The 21,229-nt window shown below is 34.9% G+C and overlaps 1 protein-coding gene across 53 annotated transcripts in view; it reads right to left on the bottom strand.

Moving 5' to 3' along the window:
* picalma (phosphatidylinositol binding clathrin assembly protein a) overlaps positions 1–21,229 on the bottom strand; it is an 88,597-nt gene that overhangs the window by 21,364 nt on the left and 46,004 nt on the right. For 26 of the 53 annotated variants that reach the window (XM_021479133.3, XM_073913668.1, XM_068223748.2 and 23 more), the window contains 5 exons: positions 19,338–19,423; positions 18,148–18,271; positions 17,921–18,060; positions 15,829–15,926; positions 2,089–2,196 (listed from right to left, as the gene is read on the bottom strand). In XM_021479133.3, coding sequence (XP_021334808.1) covers positions 2,089–2,196; positions 15,829–15,926; positions 17,921–18,060; positions 18,148–18,271; positions 19,338–19,423 — 556 coding nt within the window. Of the gene's footprint in view, positions 1–2,088; positions 2,197–4,605; positions 4,687–9,728; positions 9,882–15,828; positions 15,927–17,920; positions 18,061–18,147; positions 18,272–19,337; positions 19,424–21,074; positions 21,087–21,229 lie in introns of all 53 variants that reach the window. The other 27 variants (XM_073913647.1, XM_073913654.1, XM_073913649.1 and 24 more) reach the window with 3 other exon arrangements.

The following is a 21,229-nucleotide window of genomic DNA, read 5'->3' as shown; positions in this document are numbered from 1 at the left end:
TTTCTTTTGGGTTTATAATGGCATTTAAGATAAGTAAAGTCAATTCCATTGATGTATCATATTTACATGTAAAACAGTACGTTATTTTTTTCTCAATTGGCAATATGTCCTCCAGTAAAAACGTATCTTAGCTCAAATAAGACAAGATACAAGTAAATAAATGCTACATTTGTTGTTTAATAAGAAGCTTGTTAGATTAGGTCACTGCAGTGCAAGTATTAAAGTCTGCATGAACAAGAAGTTGCAGTTGTTTGTTTCAGTATGATGACGCAATTGTAATTGAAATGGAATATTGAGTAAGGGGTGGGGTTTTATTTTTGTGCTCCTCCCATCTTTCACTCTAAGCATTGGAGCAAAGATATAAAGGTTGGTGGCAAATAGGGTTGGGTATTGTTTGGGGTTATTTCAATACTAAAATTGAATGCTAAATTGATACTTTTAAAACAGTACCGGTGCCTGAACCGATACTTTTGAGCCACAAAATTATGTTGGATGACTCTAGAATAATCTTAATCATTCATTCATTAATTTTCTTGTCGGCTCAGTCCCTTTATTAACCCAGGGTCGCCACAGTGGAATGAACTACCAACTTATTCAGTAAGTTTTTACGCAGCGGATGCCCTTCCAGCCGCAACCCATCTCTGGGAAACATCCACACACATTCACTCACACACTACAGACAATTTAGCCTACCCAATTTACCTGTACCGCATGTCTTTGGACTGTGGGGGAAAGCGGAGCACCCGGAGGAAACCCACGCAAAGGCAGGGAGAACATGCAAACTCCACACAGAAACACCAACTGAGACGAGGTTTGAACCAGCGACCCAGCGACCTTCTTGCTGTGAGGCAACAGCACTACCTACTGCGCCACTGCCTTGCCCAGAATAATCTTATATTTAACAAAAAACACAATTGTTATAATTTTAATTGAATAATATAATTAAAGTTTAAAGTAAACACCAATTCATATTTTATCTATTTGAACTGCATTCATATATTTCTTTTGATCATTTGTTTTGTTAGCCTGAATTTAGGTTTTGCATTATTGCATTTATACTGCTAAGCTGTGGGAAGGCTGTCATTAAAATAGTAGTAGTACATAGATCGATTAACGTCATTGCTTCACCAGGCTATCTACGTCTCCTCCGGAGTTTCATGTATAATTTCGGGTGTTTCAATTTTAACTTTAACTACAGTTCGACAGTTTCACTTTCATTCAGCAACATATTATTCATGTCCTGTGACAAACTGAGGTATTGGATGAGAATATGAAGTAAGGACTGGTGGAAGAGTGTTGTTTTAATGGAATTTGATAACGCACGCCGAATGGAAAGAAAAAATCTCAGCATTTCATGAGATTCTGTGTGTCTGTGGTACTTTAAGGTCATAAAAAATATATATAAGTAAATAAATAAAAATATTGCTGTTTACATGGTAGACCCTTAACCAAAGTATTGTCTTAATCATATTAAAATTAGAGTATCGGTCTCCATATAAACGTAGTCAGTGTAAGTGCCAGATGATGTCGCAAGCTGTCAAAGACATGGCCTCAAATATTGGCTCGGGGTTTCTGTACCCAACTCTAGTGGCTAAGCATATTTTGCCCAAGCTGTCAAACTGACATATTCAGAGAAGGACTACCAATCCAGAGTGGAAATTATTGGCTAGATTTGAATAAAGATTTAAATCGTATGTATTAATTGTTCACTCGAAGACTAACAATGTGCAAAAAAAAAAACAATGTAATTTTTTTTTCATTTCATGCAGACTCCATGATTTGTTGGTAAAGCAAGCTCCAATCATGCAATAGTGAGAACATTGACCAAAAGAGATTAAGTGTTTAAACACTGTGATCCCTTTTCTTACAACAATACCACAGCAAACGTCTATGAAAATGCATAAAATAACCCTTTTACATATAAAATACATTTTCACATGCTAGTTCGGCTCTGTTAGCTAAAGTGTATGCCATGATTGACTTCATTAAGGCCCTGAAAACACACTTTCCTTCAGCACTGAGATGGATGTGAAGCATCATGTGAAAAGCAGTGAGTGGAATTAGCAACTAGGTTAACTTGTTTCTTACCAGCAGAGTCTGTGCTGTTGGCGACCGACTTATTGCCGAACACGGAGTCAAAGTCGACATTAAGGCCTGTGGAACTGGGAGGCTGAGCGGCGGGAGGTGCAGAGAACCCTGTGTTAGAGAAAACAAGGTCAGAGCCAGAAAAAAAAAAAAACACACACCACAGGCTGCTCCACCTACACACGGCTGAGTGCTGGAGAGATCAACACGTTTCAAAGGGTGCTTAATGTTTTCCTCTGGTTCATGTAATTGTCATTAATTCAAATGGATCAACTCTGTTGTAGTTGACAGGCTTCCAGAAACGTCAGCTGTTTGACTGGGTCGCCCACAGCAACTTACTAGTAAAGGTGTTTCCACATGTTCAAAAGCAAACTATAATCATGTCAGCTCTTTCTCTTTTTCAATATACCTGTAAAGGTTTCACCTAGCATCATCCTCCTAGAGCTTAAAAATTTGTATGAAGATGGGATTTTACATTCTTTTGAGCTTTTATGTACAAAAAAATATATGGTTATGGTTACTAAAAAACATTTCTTTAAATGCACTTAATTGAAGAGTTACATGTCATCAAAAAACACAGATTAGTTGTATAACCTCATTATCACAATTAATTATCCAAACTTTTGAAGGAAGAGGTCGTGTTTCTGTGTTTTACAATTTTATGGTCACACATAGTACTGAATTATTGGATAAATTAAATGAAAACAGATTTGCAAGAAGACAGATGAAACAGACTGGAATTATTTTTGCTTGAAAGCTCAAACACGAACATTAAACACCCGGTTTAAACTACTTTCATACAAATGGTTAATGAAAAAGCCCTGTTAAGCTTTATCATATGTCTGCTAATGTTCCAGGTGTGTGCTCTAAATATTTGGATGATAAAGGTACATAAATCACTGGCTTTGGCAATGTGCTAAAATAAAAAGTTTTGGAAAGAGATAACTGAATGTCAGACATGTTTAATAATAAAATCCTTTAAATGCCCTGTATTCTTGGTTTGTATCTTTTAGAACTTAAAATTGGAAAGACATTTTGGATTTTGCTTTTCTTCAAGCTAGAAGGTCTATTGCATTTTACTAGAAACATATGGATGCTCCATTCATAGTATTGTGGAAAAAACAGATATTGAACTGTACTGGACTGAAGAGACCTTGTATCAAAGGTGAACAGAAGGAACCATATATAAATCTTATGCAAAGTGTGTTTGTAAGTATTATTAATTTTATATACTTATTATTAAGTCATTTGAATATGTATGTGTGTGTGTGTATGTTTGTGTACAGTGCATCTGGAAAGTATTCATAGCGCTTCACTTTTTCCACAGATTTTTGATTTACAGCCTTATTCCAAAATGGATTAAATTAATTGATTTCCTCAAAATTCTACACACAATACCACGTAATGACAATGTGAAAAAAGACTTGTTGAAATTGTTGCAAATTTATTAAAAATAAAAAGCCTGAGAAATCACACATACAGAAGTACTCACAGCCTTTGAAGTGATGCTCTAAATTGAGCTCAGGTCTGTTTCCACTGATCATTCTTGAGATGTTTCAGCGGCTTAATTGGAGTTTACCTGTGGTAAATTCAGTTGATTGGACATGATTTGAAAAGGCATACACCTGTCTTTATAAGGTCCCAGGGTTGACTGTACATGTTAAAGCACAAACCAAGCATGAAGACAAAGGAATTGCCTGTAGACCTCAGAGGCAGGATTGGCTGTACACCATTGCTTCCCATCCAACCTGATAGAGATGAGAGGTACTGCAAAGAGCAATGGGCAAAAATTCCCAAAGACAGATGTGCCAAGTTTGTGGCATCATTTTCAAAAAGACTTAAGGCTGTAATTGCTGCCAAAGGTGCATCAACAGAGTATTGAGCAAAGGCTGTGAAAACTTATGTACATGTGATTTTTTCAGGCTTTTTTTATTTTTAATAAATTTGCAACAATTTCAAAAATTCATTATGAGGTATTGTGTGTAATATTGAGGAAATTAATTATATTAATCCATTTTGGAATAAGACTGTAACAGAAAATGCGAAAAAAAAATAAAATAAAAAAATATTATTTTTTAAACATAGCTACTTTCATAAGAAACAGTATACTGTATACTGTTAACAGTATACTGAAACATCTGTTTATATTTTCCAAAACCGCAATCTGTATATGAGAGAAATAAACAAGTTATGGATGTGATCAAAATAAATAAATAAATAAATAATAATGCGAGTTTACAGTAGACAACATACTTTGTAGACTACATCATTTGTATCTCCACACACCCAATTTGTTTTCATGGCAAGGTTAATTTTGCATGGAATTGCTCAAATAGAGATTAATTGCAATGGTCTACATTTTCCTATAATTGATTAGGCTAAATTAAAGTAACCTCATGTCTGCTGAATACCTGAATAGACATCAAACCTGTTGCTGCCAGCTCAACAAAAGCAAAGAAAGTACAAGATAGCGGAAGAACACAGAAAGAAAGAGGGATGGGCCGAAGGAACGCCACTCACCTCCAAATAGTCCAGCTACAGTGGAGGGCTCAGAGTGGAAGAGAGGAGTGTTAGGATACGCGGTCGGAGAGCAGAACGAGTCTGACAGACCCAGAAGGAAAGCACAGGACAGACAGAAATGCAGAAGTTAGTGAAGTGAGACAGGAATATACAGTTAAAACAAAATACAACAATGGCAGAATGTTTTAGGCCTGACAACTAAAGTCAAGAAAGTGGAATTAAAACAACACAGGTAAAGGAATAAAGTGGGGTAAACAGCACTCAGAAGGGAACCACGGGGAAAGGCCACTATGTTTCCTGAAGTGAGAAAACATACATCACGCTGTACCTGAGAGGAAGCAGCCCATCCCAACAGGGGGCTCGACAGGGGACGCAACAGAAGAGCTTGAATCAATAAAGGGATTGTAATTATCTGGAGAACCAAGAAATGAAATTGGCATCTGGGGTTTATTTTTTAAAATCTTAATGCTCTAAAGATGTGGGAAATGCAAAAAGAGGGAAATGGAAAACCATGGCAGGTCATAAGCAGAAGACAGCAACGTTTTGAGTGAGGTGGTCTAGAGATCATAGAAGAAAGCCTCAGAAAAATCATGTGTAAAAAAAAAAAAAAAGTAATCGGGACAGTTACAGTAATACAGTACAGATGCTCAACCTGATGTTGTTGCTGTATTTATTTATTTATTTTTTACCCAAAAACAAGAAAATGTGTTAAAGGCTGCATTTACACTGGTTCAAGTGACCCAAATAAGATTTTTTTCTCTCGTGTCTGCAGTGTAAAGCTGCCTTTTCACTGCATACAACATTTGGAGACGACTGTCAGAATATGGCCGCTTGTGGCAGTCGCACAGATTTTTCAGTTTTGTCATGCACCATAGAGGAGAGAAGCAGTGTCCGAATGAATACTAGAAACTCATAAACCGGTAAAAATTTTGGAGAGAATGTGGAGACGACTTAAAAAAAAAATTATTACTCATTTTTGAATATATATATATATATATATATATATATATATATATATATATATATATATATATATATATATATATATATATATATATTGTTTTTTTTAATATTGACTTTTTTCAAAAATAATAGGAAAAAATAGTATTTCTAATCTCGCGCGCACAGATCTGCTTAGACAACACTGGAATATATCACATCCGGTAAGCCGATCACATACGGTCTAGTCACAGAAGTTCAAATATTTAAACGTATCCGATGATCGGAACTTCACGCAGCTCCCGTACTCTCCATTGGATATTCACCCATCAATGCAAGTCGCGCGACATTAAAAACCTTATTGAATGACGTAAACTCTGACGCTTTTGTTTCGAAACAGACATCAGCAGAGTCCCAAACATTTCACATACTAGAACAAAAAAATCCTTTATATTGTCATATACCACAAGTAAAGTTATTCAATAATGTTAGCGAGTGAGCGAGAGAAAGAAACAGAAAGCACATCATCCGTCATGTAAACAATTTACAAAACTGTTGCATACATTATGTGCATAAATCACGCCATTGACATCACATTAATATACCTACTGGTTTTTAAAAAAAAAAGCCTAGATTAAAAGAAGATGGCCGAATAAGAACTTTTGTCATAAACGATAGTATAACATGTAAAGAAGAATTTAAAAAAATAAAACCCCTGCTGTGAACAGATTAAATAGAGGAATGGAGAAAAGGGGTCTTGTCATTGTGTGAAGTGTAAATGCAGACAATCGGATACGGGTAACTTTTAAAAGATGTAAGAAAAAAAAAATCGTAGAATGCAAAAAAGTAATAAAAAATAAATAAATAAATAAGAGTATAGTCATAAAATCTGAATTGACCATGGAGAAGGCGATGCAGTGGCGCAGTAGGTAGTGCTGTCGCCTCACAGCAAAAAGGATGCAGAGTCGGTGGTTCGATCCTCGGCTCAGTTGGAATTTCTGTGTGGAGTTTGCATGTTCTCCCTACGTTCACGTGGGTTACCTCCGGGTGCTCCGGTTTCGCCCACAGTCCAAAGACATGCGGAACAGGTGAATTGGGTAGGCTAAATTGTCCGTCGTGTATGAGTGTGTGTGGATGTTTCCCAGAGATGGGTTGCGGCTGGAATAGATGGGTTGCGTAAAAATGTGCTGGATAAGTTGGCGGTTCATTCCGCTGTGGCGACCCCGGATTAATAAAGGGACGAAGAAGACAAGAAAATGAATGAATGAATAAATGACCATGGAAATCTACAGAGTAAATGCAGCCAAAAACATAATAATAATCTTGTTTGCAATTATTAATGTATTAATAATGTAAGTTGCAATTAGTAATGGCATTGAATAGTAACTGATACCACATTTTTGGACCAAAATCTGTTTTTATTTTGTTTGTTTTATTATAGTTATTTAGTTTTTAAAATTAAATTTGTACTTTTACTTTCCCTTGAGCACATTTTAGTGCTGTATTGGTACTTTTACTCCACTACTTTCCTTCAAATTTTAGTCACCAAATTATTTTTTCATTTACAGGGATTAGAAAAAAAAAATCCAATGATTCCTGTCCAATCAAATCGCACCGCATCATACTGAACTACCTAAAGACTTGCAGCAAACTGTTTGGAAGCATTAAAAGTGTCCAAGAAGATACTTTACACACAATGACTCAGAGACTGTTTATACTGAATGTGACTAATGAGATGTTCACTGTATGATTATTGAAATGGCCTTAAACAATAACTAAATGCACTACAGAATGTTGTTCACACACACACACACACACACAAATTACATGTAAACGGATCAACCTTTCCCACGGTAATACTCCCTACTCTTGAGTAGTGGTTACTTTTTAAGTAATATTTACAACAGATACTTTAACTCTACTTGTACTACATTTTGGGCAAGTAATGGTACTTTCAGTTATATCTCCAGATCAGTGGTTAAAAGACAATTAGAATGACATGAGATGAAACTGATAACTTGTTGCAACAAACACAACAACTAAATTTACCTCAGCGAAGACGCAACATTTTTAATCATCTTGATTTCTCACAACTTGCACACCTTTTCTGGTAGTTTCAGAAGTCTATACTTCTATAGTCTTGAACTGCCTGACTGACAGTCAAGGTCAGAATTTGTATTAAATAATGGATTGCACTTAAAAATGTTTTATTTAATTATTTATTTATTTATTTATTTATTTTTAGCAAACCCTATTTTATACTCCTACAACACAAACTATATGGCATGTTTCACATAATTCGTACATTTTTATTTCGTCACTATTCACTGCCAGTATATAGAGATAAAAGGGAGCAGATTTTGTCCTCAAGAGGGCATACAGCATCAGAACAACACCAGGGTCATTAATTATTATTAATATTAATTTTGGGGTGATCTAACCCATTAAGTGTGGGCAAAAAGGACCACCAAACTCAAACAGGGGGTATGTATATAAGGTGTTTATATCTTAAGGAGTACATTTGATTGAAGCCTTTCTCACTCTTGATCACACTCATGTATTCCTATTAGCATTACTAGATCACAGAGGACATGTCACCATATTACAGCTGCACAAACACAAACACGCAACAAAGCATCTGTCCATCACTCTCTCTCTAATGTGTTATTGTTCTCTCTGAGAACATAATAAATAAAGTCCCAAGCCGAGAACAAACTCACAGAAGCGAGACCTCCTTTATTGTTTTTATACGATTACAGTTAAGCACACAAACACTGGCTGAGCTTCAAAACCTAGGTTGTGTTCAAAATACTACCATACTTCTCTTACCATTTAATATGTAAATTATACATATAAATTATACTTATTTATATTACCTGCATTTGCTAAAAACAACAAGAAATAGCAATGACAAAATTGTTTTAATCTAAACACAAATTAGATTGTTCTTGACGAACTAAAGTTAGATAACTTAGTTTATTATTGTTTGCTTGCTTACGTTTGAATTCATTAACATTACTGTTTTTTTTTTTGCATAAATTTATTTTTTATTCTCTTTCTTTGTATTAATAGTCCGAACAACAGAAGTTAAACAAATACTTGCAGTAATGATAAAGAAGTTATAATCAAACAATTGATGAACAAACTACAGATGAAACTTACTTCTTGTTCCTGCGGACTAACTGAATTTATTAGCTTTGAGTTTCAGCAAAATGTAAACAGTTTTTTAATAAATAGTTATTTTTTCCATGTCAAATAATAATATTGTCATTTAGAGCATTTTTAAATGACATTTATCTATTTTTATTTAGTGTAGCAGCATAGCAATATTTCAGCTGAAAAGGCGACACATTTCTTACTGCCAATCATTTCACTTTTTTGTACAATATAGAAAGTAACAAAGCTCCATGTAAAAAGTTAAATAAAGTAAACAATAACAATAAAAATAAGAAAGTAAACAATATTAATAACAACATTTACACAATTCGAGGACTGTGTGGATTAATACTGAATGGTTAAGGATAGAGTAATATCCTGTTGATTAACTGCATTCCTGAATTGGCCTCACACATACTGTATACTCTGAGAAAAAACGCCCAAGAAGTAGTCAGAGCACAGTCTCATGCTGAACGCGGTCAACCAATTACAACAGATTGGGTCATCAGACCAAACAGCGCAGATTAGCATCACGCTAAAAAGAGGTTTGGGAACAAATGAATCGCTGCACAAATCAAATAAAGTATAAAAAGTATAAAATAAAAACTAGCTAAGCTAACTATTAACTGCTAATTCTGATAAACTGCAAATTTTTAAGTGGTCTATATCTATTTTAACAGATATTATTTAATCTATAATGACAGTATCTTTTAGACTAGTATCTAATTTTAAGTTGCCAACATTGACGGCATATTCGTCCATCACAGATACATCCGAACTTCATCATCTAAGTAGGCAGCTCACAAGGTTTTAACAACACAGCAGGTTTAACCTTGACACACACAAACACACATTAGATACGGGAAGGGTTAACTGGAGTTACATTGGTTTTGCCCAGCGGGTTTTTGTACACTTGATGCGGTGGAGCATTCAGGACAAAAATGAGAGTGTAGTGAAACCAGACCGGCACGCAGCAGGCGAAAGAAAGCAAACAGTGCACTACGTGAGAGAAAAGAACAGCCGTTTACCACCGAACATTTCATGACTGGGCGTCCTAGAGGAAAAACTAACAGCATCTGAAGACACAACAGGCAGATGAACAGGATCAACAACTGGCTTTGTAAGGAAAGGATTTAAGTTTGGAATGGAGTCGTCGGCGGCCTCTGTAGACGTGAAAGGATCTACACGGCCAAAGACAAGACAGAAACAGAAGATAATAGAAAGAGGGTTAGAGAAAGAGAAACAGACAGCATGCAAATGGAGACCAACAGACAAATGAGCTGGAGTTTGGTCTAGACTTTTAGGATGTAAATAAGTCCTGGACTGAATGAGACGCCTGACATGGCATGTAATGTATATGCAAGATAAGTCATTCGTAGGCCCACATGGATTCTATGCACACAGAAATCAGCAGATTTTTTGTTCATTATTGAGTTAATTTATTGACTTGTGTAAATGTGTGTAAATTTATATTTATTCAGTTTTTAATTTAATTTCAGTAACATTACTGACTAATATGAAAATGTTCATATGATTTGTTTACAAGGCCATTTTTAAAGTAATATTTTCTGCCTTTTACTAGATGTATTTTATAAGAGACTTGCTTTGTTTATAGGATTTGCATTGTAAACATTTAATACAAGTTCATAAAGTATTATTTTTTATTTCATATATTACGTTTTTAGTTACAATACTCTCAAAATCATTACGCATAAATGCAGAATTTAAAAAAAAAAAATTCTGCACAGAAACACCAAAAAATGTCCGCAGATTCTGTCTGGCCCTAGTCATGCGTCAAAGCTAAATGAATACAAATGATTATTATTTGGCTGTAATAATCATTATAAAATTGATTGTTGTTTCTAAATCACAAACAAAATGACAATGGCAAAGGTTCAGTAAAATGATTTGAAGCTTTAAAACTACAAATAAAAAAAATTACAAAAAATAAAAATTTAAAACAAACATTCAAATAAAGTGAGTAAATATAACTACAGTGTTCAGCATATACAAGTACACCCGCAACAAATTTAAATATTACATCAGTTTATCCATACTGAAGCCAAATCTGGAGCTTATCTAACAAATTAACTGACAATAATGGTTAAAAAATTTGTAGGCCAAATATATATATTATTTATATAAATATATATATATTATTTATATATATATATATATTTATATATTTATATATATATATATATATATATATATATATATATATATATATATATATATATATATATATATATATATATATATATATATATATATAAACATAATATATATATAAACATAAAATTGTTTAAATGTTGTAGTTTGTAAATTTTTGTAATATTTGCAAATGAATTTAATTGTATTATCTTTCCATTTCTAAAGATGTTCTATGACTAAATTATTTTTTTTATAAATGTATCTGTTCAATAAATCTGTTTTGTTCAAATTCACCAATATATATTACCCATATTCACTGAGAAATGGATGTTTTTTTTGTTTTGTTTTTTTTTCAAAATTTGAAAATGGGGTGTACTTATATGCTGAGCACTGTATAAACTTTACTGAATACAGCTTTGCAAAAATAACACAATATTTTATAAATAACAAACAAAAAACAAAAAATTTATATTTTATAAAAAAAAATTATATTTATATATATATATATATATAAGGGCTGCAACTAATGACTATTCTGATAATCAATTAGTTTGATACATATATATATATATATATAGAGAGAGAGAGAGAGAGAGAGAGAGAGAGAGAGAGAGAGAGAGAGAGAGAGAGAGAGAGAGAGAGAGAGAGACTTGTACAGTTTTTATCCAAGTTATACTATATAAATATACACATTTAAATAAAAAGTATGTCATATATGATTAATATATAATATATTAAGGCTTTTAAGTCAAACTAAAATTAAAAATAACAATACATAAATAGTAATGAGACATGAATAATATAATGTAATACAACTTTAAAAGGGAATTTCCAAAATATTTACAGTGGGCATGTTCTTTAAAAAAAATCTTAAAGTCTTAAAATCTTGCCCAAAATCAACGTAAAACTCCAATGTGAAACTTTCTTCTTTAAAAACAAACAAAAAAAAGTGTTAACATAATATCATATTGCATATCTTTCAAAGTCATTGACAATAGTTTTATAAAATTTTAAAATTTACTTTACATTTTCTTTGATTACATGAAGTACCGTCCATAACACGTTCAACCCCAGAATGAACTTATAATGGTGCAAAACAATAAACACTTACAGAATAATAGTTTTAGGTGAGCTGCTCCTTTAAAAGCAATCGGTCATGATGACAGCACTCTGGTGTTGAAAAGCATAAAGCCTACTTCAAACTCTAAAGAGCTTCATCCCACATCAAGATAAGCCATCTATAAAGGTTGCTGAGTGTGTTTTACGCAGTATAATTTAATAAACACCCATAACTGCAAGTCTTTTCTGGTTCCGCCTGGGTAATATCGGAAACCAATATTATATCAGTTCCACACTCCATCAGCACTTTCAGTTAAAAACAACCCCCGTTAATCAGATTCACAGATTAGATGTGATTTAGACAAAGATGCACACAACAGGTTTCATTTCAAGATCTAGTGAAGTTTCTTGTAATGCGATGTGTTGATGCAATTTCAAATGAAATGAAAAGTGGGTGGGGCATATCAAGTAGCTCCTCCCCTTAAAAACAGCCAATGGCGTTTGGTTTATATCACAGCTCCGCCAGCTTTGAGCATCTAAAATACAGCCTTTCAGAAAATATTACTGAAACATTTTATGATCTGCATTGACTTGCATATATGATCTGCTACTGTGTCTCTTTGCCAGAGTAGACTGAGTGTGTGTAGTTTATGTGAAATCAGATTCATTTAATTCAATGGACAGTAAACTTGCATTGTCCGAATTGTTTATCTTAAATATAGCACACATTTTTGAATGTCCTAGTGGTTTGTGTGCTTACTGTACGAGTGTGCACAATGCAGTTTTTCCCTCAGAGCTTGCCGTAGATACAGCATGTGATTGTACATGAATGCGACACACTTCAACATCTCAGCTTTATTGGGGTCCTCGCACATTGTTAAGAGTAATAATCATAAAGAAGTGAATATCATTTTAGGGCTCAGTTAAAGGGATAGTTCATCCAAAAATTAAATTTGTCATCATTTACTCATTCTACACTTGTTACAAACCAGTTTGTGTTTCTATCTTCTGTTAAACTCCAAGGAAGATATTTTGAGGAATGTTAGGAATAAAACAGGCCGAAAAATCTTCATATAAAAATGTGTCCATCCTAGCATGGATGTCAATGGCTGCATTTTTACAACAAACTTCAGAATATTTTGTGTATATTTTTGGGGTGAATTACACATTTAAATATGAATGAGCGAGACGCATCTTGTCGGGGGGATGAGACTTCAGATACCACAGAGCATTTGATAGGTCAGATGATGAGAAGTATTAGGGGCCGATCACACCAAACACACTTTTACGTTCCAAAAACCCAATGAGGTGCACCAAACTGCCTTTTTTATTTACAAGAAAAAAAGAAGCTTGGTGTGCTTTTTATGTCGTAAGGCAATGATGGAATCAGCTGTGTACTGTGCGCGAATGTTACTGTTGATATTGGTAAAATTTTCATATTTAATAATATTGTGATATTTAAAATTTGTGAGTCATACAGCACCGGATAACTCAAAACAGCAACCACAAGACACTCCTCCATCTATCTTCAAAGTCTCCATAGTAGTCCTGACAAAACAAACACTGCAGTCACCTCAATGGAAAACCCGCCGCTGCTTTCATTTGATTAAAAAATGAAACAAGCGGGTGATGAAACATATTTTTTTCTGTATAGAGTTGTCTTTGCCTGTGCAAGGCACAGCAAGCGGTTAAAATGCAAGGTGTGCAGGGCACATAAGCAGTTCATGACCATTAGTAAACTATTCAAACAAGGTGACTCTCAACGCAAAAAGTGTGCTCAGTGTGATGGGCCCGTTAAAAGCTGAAGTACGTGGTGATGTCAAAAAAAATCCACAATTGATGGAAGTCAGAAACTAAGATTGAATGCTCATATACATTAAACTGAAGCTCTGCACAGTTTAGTTACAATGCGGCTTTAACATATTTAAGGCTGATTTATACTTCTGCGTCAAGCGCACGCATATGCTACGGCACGGCCTACACATGGACAGACAGCCCTCTCTGTGGCAGAAGCACACCTCTCAAAAAATGTAACTACAAGTCGCAACGATGCATAGCGCAAGCTCTGTGACTGGTCGGCTTGATAGCGCTGACGAGTTTGAGCAGGACCGAGAGCCGCACAAGCCTGATGGCGTGTTTGTTTACAAGTGTGGAGTCCCGTGAAGGAGCTCCAGATAGAAAATTTTTGTTTTTAACCACTTGTACATTAAGGAAGCATTCAGAAAAAAAACAAAACACCAGCGAAAAACTCAACACAGAGGAACATAAACACTTATTGCAGAGCAACAGAAACAGGGTGCAAAAGTATGAATGCACAGCTACGCCCGTTGCATGCGCCGTTAGTCACGCCGATCACTTGACACAGAAGTACAAACCAGGCTTTACCTGTAGGTTTCACACAAGCCTGAAGGACTTAATTAGTAGGGGTGTCAAAATTAATTGTTTCTTCTGTGCACTGCGATGCGGTATCGACAGTTCGGTATCGGTTCAGTAATAATCATAACCGGTTATTATGTACTGACATCATTAATCTCCTATGCGCTCTGTCGCGAGGGAGTTGAGCGTGAGTATTTACAACACTCAGCCCGTGGCATAGGAACCATAGGCAAATGCTAAGGGCGCTGTAAGTTATATCCAAGGGGGCGCCAGAAATGAGCGCAGTTCAGTTGGTTTTGTTTACGATATTCCTGACACACAATCAGTTATAGACGGCAATAACTCAAAAAAACTCTTACCCTAAAGAGATTTAAAGTGTGTTTCCTACAAAAAGACAATACTGGTTGTTTCACAGCTGTCTTTTTTTTTTTTTTTTGCTTGACATTACGAGCACTGCTCTGTTTAAGCCCTCGCAATATGTGTTTAGCCGGGGGAGCTCGCGCTGAGAGGAGCTCTCAGTAAGGGACCGTCGGAAAAGTGCTTCTTTTTTTAGTTTTTTTCTTTTCGTTTTTCTGCTCCGCTCAGCGCAAGCTCTCCCTGTTGCGAGGGCTTAAGTGCGTGTGTGTGTTGGTGTATGTGTTTGTTTGGTGCGGTCTATGTTTGTGCATGTGTTTGAATGAGAGACAGTGTGTTGCTGTGTGTCTGTGTGTTTATACAGACAGCTTGTTATAGCCTCCCCCCTAAAATATAACACTGTATATGGAAAGCATCGTCAATGCACCGTGATGCACCAAGTTATCGAATTGAACCGAAGGCATGATAATCGTAACCGAACCGAACCGTGAGATAAGTATAGGTTCACACCTCTATTAATTAGTCTGATCAAGTGTGTTTAATCAGGGTTAAAGTTAAACTGTAAAGAGCTGCGGCCTTCCAGGAACTGGATTTGGCGTGTGCATTAAACGCACATTCTTTGTTTTGTGGCATACGAGTGAATACATTACGACCTCATCGCCATTTTCAACCACTAACATTGGCAACATTATCACATAGTAAATTTACTAAACACTGATAGTAAAAAACTAATACTCAATTAAATCGTTATCAATTTACTGAAAAACAATTAATCCAGCAGGTGGCGTTTAGAACAGCAGGAATGACTGTGTTTCCTTGGTTACTGCAGTAAACAAACCAGTGAGATGTCAAATCTAGCAGGATTTTATAGATTTCATAAGCTCCACAGAATCCAATATTAGCAGGTTAAATTCAGGCAAACTTTAACATACTGATACAAAATTTAATACCTTGTTAAAAAAATAGCAGACTTTTAAGGGCCTTAAATGTCTCTAAATTGACTTTAAGACCTTGCGGACGCCCTGTTATAGTCAATCTTAAGACAGTCATTGATACTAACTCCAAAGCCTTCAATTTTGACATCAGGTAAACTTTAAGCAATAACATGCATGTTGATATAGGCTTGATTTCTCTCATATGCATATTAGCCCAGTTCTGTGAGTTCCTGTGGTGTGACCCACTCACCTCCCCATGTGTTGGCTAAAGGCAGGCCGCTGGAGAGAGGCAGGGAGGGCTGGAACGCAGGCTGCAGGTCCAACAGATCGTTCGGCACCTTTGGAGTGCTGGAGCCAGACACAACCCAAGACAAACACAGACACGCACACAAAGAGGAAACGCATTAATGTCTTCCATAAAATGGCAGTGGAAGTGCCAAGCATTTCACAGTTATATGGCAAAGACAAACTTGGCACGATGATTTAAAGTGCTTAAAATGGAGACTTAAGGGGTTTGGGGGAAATTCACATGCAATCAATACCTTCTTCACAGCCAAATCCTGTCTGGGCAGGAATTCACACACAGAAAACTGGAGGACTTTTTTTTTAACAAACAAAGCTACACAATTTTAGGACAGTGGTAATTAATCTGAACGTATAATAAATTATGCTAGTCTTAGCTAGCTCTATTATTAATGTACATTCTTGTGGCTCCTTGAATGACATCATAAAAAGCAATATAGTAAGTTTGAGACGTTGTGTAGTCCTGCATAGAGCTCTAATTAAACACTAAAGGCTGAAGATTGATGCCATACAACTGCACGTGCACTCAAGCATCAGCTGGCAAAATAATCATGAACAGCTGTGTATCATCACAACAGAAAGACTGAGAGATCAATTATGAAATACAGAAATATTTGTTTTGCCCACACAGTATGATAGGCTGAAAAGCATTCAAACTGTTGAAATCAGCATAAAACCATTTATCGTATGATGAAAAACATTATTTTAGCCAGTAACAGTGAAGCATTAACTTTTTTAAAATAGGTATAGAGCCACTTATAAGCAGAACACATTAAAATGTGGCAACCTTTTCCAAAATCACAGTGCATGTGCATGACAAATTTCATAAAGTTCTGAGTATTAGTTAATAAAACTCATGATTTTGTCCATTTTATAAATTACTCTGTTATAAAAACGCATACTTTACTGATAATTATTAATCAAGGATTGAACTCCTAAAAATTCTGACAAGAAGTTTTTTAGCTCTTCACGCTCAAACTAAATCTTAACCTAAAACCTAAAAAAAGTTAAGCTTTAACCTAAATTAATTTTATTTATTTATTTATTTTTGCATTTCTAGGGTTAAAACAGCTGGATAGTAAACATTATACAGCTTATTTCATTTTTGACCTTATTCTCCAAAAAATCCCTCCAAAAAAAGTCAATTACTACTAGTTTCCAGTATATTTTAAAGTTCTTGTGTTCAAACGAGGACTGTGCGATTAATTGTAATTGCATTAAAATTGAAATCACCAATCAAATGCAGTGAGCAGGAAACTGAATGGCCTGTGTATACAGGGATGGGGATAATTCAGCACAGGAGGACTTGGTGCAAAAAGTGTCAACATCTGTTGTATGGGATTAAGTTACTTTGGATACAGGGAGGCTGATGTATGGCAGAAGCAGGCAATTTATAAGTCAGTCATATATTGCATCTAAAAGCGTGTGGAAAGTGTGAGTGTGTCGCTTCTTTCAGCATTTTCAATGTGTTTTGCAGTCGCTTCTTTGTTGTTGTTCTGTGACCATTAACTGTTTTCTCAGAGGAGGACAACCTGACAAAACATTGCTGCAACTCCGATACAAGTTTATATGTATGGAGAGAATTAAAAACCACTTGGGTGTCTTGTATTTGTCTGAGGTAACCAAAATGTGTGCGTTCCATACAGAGTATGAAGCTGATTGGTCAGTTCTTGTAATGTGACTCATTACAAGGTGCAGCATTTTGAAAAGTTACATTTAAAGATTTTCTGATAAGAGATGTTATTAGCTGGGTGCAATATGCGCACGCTATCCATGCACCTCCACTGAAAAGAATGGACTTGTGCGCGCAAAAGACGTGATATGTAAATGCTCTATTTGAATTTGATAAAGATCTAATTGTTTTTCTTTTAAAATAGGTTTCAGATTCAGAAATCGTAATATTGTTTAAGATCATTGTGATATACCCATATTGCAATATCACCCATATCACACAGACAGATTTGTAATTTTTTGGGTGAACTGCCACACCTTTACACATAATGTGATGTAAAATAAAGTTCAACTAAAGAAACTATTACCTGTTAGCAAAGGTACTGGTTGCGGAGAACAAGTCAATGGCCGGAACGGTACTGATGGACCCCGTCTCGGTGGAAACTGGAGATGCAGCAGTCGTGGAGGTTGTGGAAGGTTTCTTGGACAGTTCCTTCAGCCGCTGCTCCTGGGCGATTAGGAAATAAAACAGCTTCCCTTGTTAATTACTCTAATGCTTTAATATAATCAGCTTTTGCAGATGATCATTACATACCTTAAGTGCTTTTAATCGGGCCTGCTCCTCCTCCAGAGCAGCCTGCTTTTCCCTCTCGTCAGCTTTGGTGAAAGAGATACCCGTGTTGGCCAAGGAGGACACTGCGTTGGACAGCGTACTGGCTCTGTGTGGAAAGATGGACAGATGAACAGAGTAAACATGCCACTGCAGGCTACAGATTAACATGTTAGCCAAGAGCAATGAAGCTCCTCACTAAAACAGCATGCCAGAAAATTTAGGGGAAAACAAGCATTTCTATTCCTTTCAGGTTTTTTGTCGTTTAGTCGTTCTAATATACAAGATTTCTGCATTTATTAGTGCACCTTCTAACAATATTAAGTCACACTGGCAGGAAAAAGGTTGTAAAATGCATCAGTTTTTGAGGCTTCCATTGTAAAAATACTAAGGTTGCATCATGTATTGAATATCAGTGAGGTTAGTGTGAGCATGAAGCACATTTTTACGGTTTCCTCTTCAGGAAGCCAGTTTGACCTCGGACGTATGTGAACAGTCAATGTAAGCAAAGCATGCATGTTTTTAGCCTATGTCCAAACTGCAAGTCAGCAAATTCCAGTTCATTTCTCCTGTATACTCGGTTGAATACATTTCTAGAAATATTTATAAGAATGAACAAGTAATTATGAAATCACATATGTCATTTAAATATGTAAATAAATATACCAAAGTTTATATATTTTATATAAACTTTATATATACATAACCTTCAGCTGAAAATACTGTACCAATAAGCAAAAAAGCAAGCAAGAATTTAATAAATACATTTATATTCATGGAAGACCCAAAGCATCACTTTTGTATCTTTTCTGTTTAGATCTGTTACAGCTGACATCCCAAAAACTGTTTTGTTGGCTATTGGTGCAATTTAAAGTATGACTTCAAGTTGTGACTTTAAAATATTTTGAATTTAGATTAATTCTAGATGGCAGAAGCCAATTGTTTTCTGCATAAAAATCATTATTCCACTCTCTAAATCCCTCTTACTTCGAAATACTGCACAGAACTTTTAACCTGACAGAAACTCCCTGAAACACCTCTCCAACACAAACACACACACGCTCATGCTCAGTACTTCCAAAAGTTGCACACACTCGCAGAATGCCGAGTATGAAGACAGCAACCCCCTCACAAGCTAAAAAAGTTCAAAATTAACTGCTTGAAAATCAGTGTACCTGCTGGCAGCTGTGGAGTCTTTGACCTTTTTCCCCTCTAATGAAGCCAAATGCTGCTCGAGGGCATCCAGAAGGCTACTGGGGGCCTGGGAGAATGGAAACATTGGGTTAGTTTAAAGGCCACACACTCACAAAACAAATATATACGCACACAACATTTATGGGTGATTGATCAATTAGGGGCAGTTGAGGAATTTCCGAAAATGTTTATTCTTTGAATTAAATTAGTCATCCATGTTAAATCGTGTCATTTTTAAAAACAAGGACTGAACTACGAACAACCGTCCGCATTTTGGACCATTTCTAATGTTGTACTTGATGGTAATGACAACTGTTTGATGCTTTTGGTATACTGAAGGAGTTAAAAGGACATGATAATAATCATGATAAAAAAATAAATACACCTTATTTAATACAGCTTATGAAAGAAAGAATAAACAAATGAAAAAATATATAAGTAAACGAGAAAAATAATAATAATCTAAAAGTAAACATCAACAAAAAAAGAGAAAAAATAAACAAGATAAACAAACAAGAAAGAAAGAGAAAGAGATAAAAAAACTAAAGTAAAAAAAACACAAAAAAGTAAGAAAAGATAAACTAAAGTGAAAAATTTATAAAGAGAAATAAAATATAAACAAACTAAAAAAAGAAAAGAAAGAAAGAAAGAAAGAAAGAAAGAAAGAAAGAAATGAACAAACTAAAGTAAACAAATCAACAAGAAAGAAAAAGAAAGAAACAAAGAAACTAAAGTAAAAATGTACAAAAAAAAGAAAAGAAAGAAAGAAAGAAAGAAAGAAAGAAAGAAAGAAAGAGACAGAAAGAAAGACAGAAAGAAAGAAAGAAAGACAGAAAGAAAGACAGAAAGAAAGAAAGAAAGACAGAAAGAAAGAAAGAAAGAAAGAGACAGAAAGAAAGAAAGAAAGAAAGAAAGAAAGAAAGAAAGAAAGACAGACAGAAAGAAAGAAAGACAGAAAGAAACACTTGCTGTAATCAAGAAAGAAAGAAAGAAAGAAAGAAAGAAAGAAAGAAAGAAAGAAAGAGACAGAAAGAAAGAAAGAAAGAGACAGAAAGAAAGACAGAAAGAAAGAAAGAAAGAAAGAAAGAAAGAAAGAAAGAAAGAAAGAAAGAAAGAAAGAAAGAAAGAAAGAAAGAAAGAAAAAAAACACTTGCTGTAATCAAGAAAGAAAGAAAGAAAGACAGAAAGAAAGAAAGAAAGAAAGAAAAGAAAAAAACACTTGCTGTAATCAAGAAAGAAAGAAAGAAAGAAAGAAAGAAAGAAAGAAAGAAAAAGAAAGAAAGAAAAGAAAAAAACACTTGCTGTAATCAAGAAAGAAAGAAAGAAAGAAAGAAAGAAAGAAAACACTTGCTGTAATCAAGTCAGAAAGAAAGAAAGAAAAAAAAAACACATGCTGTAATCAAGAAAGAAAGAAAGAAAGAAAGAAAGAAAACGAAAGGAAGAAAGAAAGAAACAAACAAACAAACAAAATCCTTGGACATAAGAATCAACTCCAATAAATGAATGAACTAATAAATGAGTTTCACACTGACACAGAAGACAGCAGATTACGATTTTAAAATGAACCCTATTAATCATATAGAAAAATCACACCAGACAGACAGAAATGTCCTCCTAATTGAAGAATCACAGCTATACGAAAACTCAATAGCATGCAAAGACGGACAACAAGCACAGGTATAAAGCAAAGGCTACAAACCAGAGAAGAGAGTACTTACACAAACTGTAAACTGAAAATGGGAAGATAAGGAAAGATACAGAATATAAAGGTGGTTTAACAGAGGTGTTCTCAGAGCATTAAAGAAAATGCTAAATAGTGAACCAGAAAACAAACAAACTAAAATATAGTTGTTAAAAAGTTAGTTCACCAGAA

Source organism: Danio rerio, chromosome 10 (assembly GCF_049306965.1).
Source record: "Danio rerio strain Tuebingen ecotype United States chromosome 10, GRCz12tu, whole genome shotgun sequence".
NCBI lineage: Eukaryota > Metazoa > Chordata > Actinopteri > Cypriniformes > Danionidae > Danio > Danio rerio.
The sequence above is the reverse complement of the archived record's forward strand: the minus strand, read 5'-3'. Positions and strand labels throughout refer to the sequence as shown.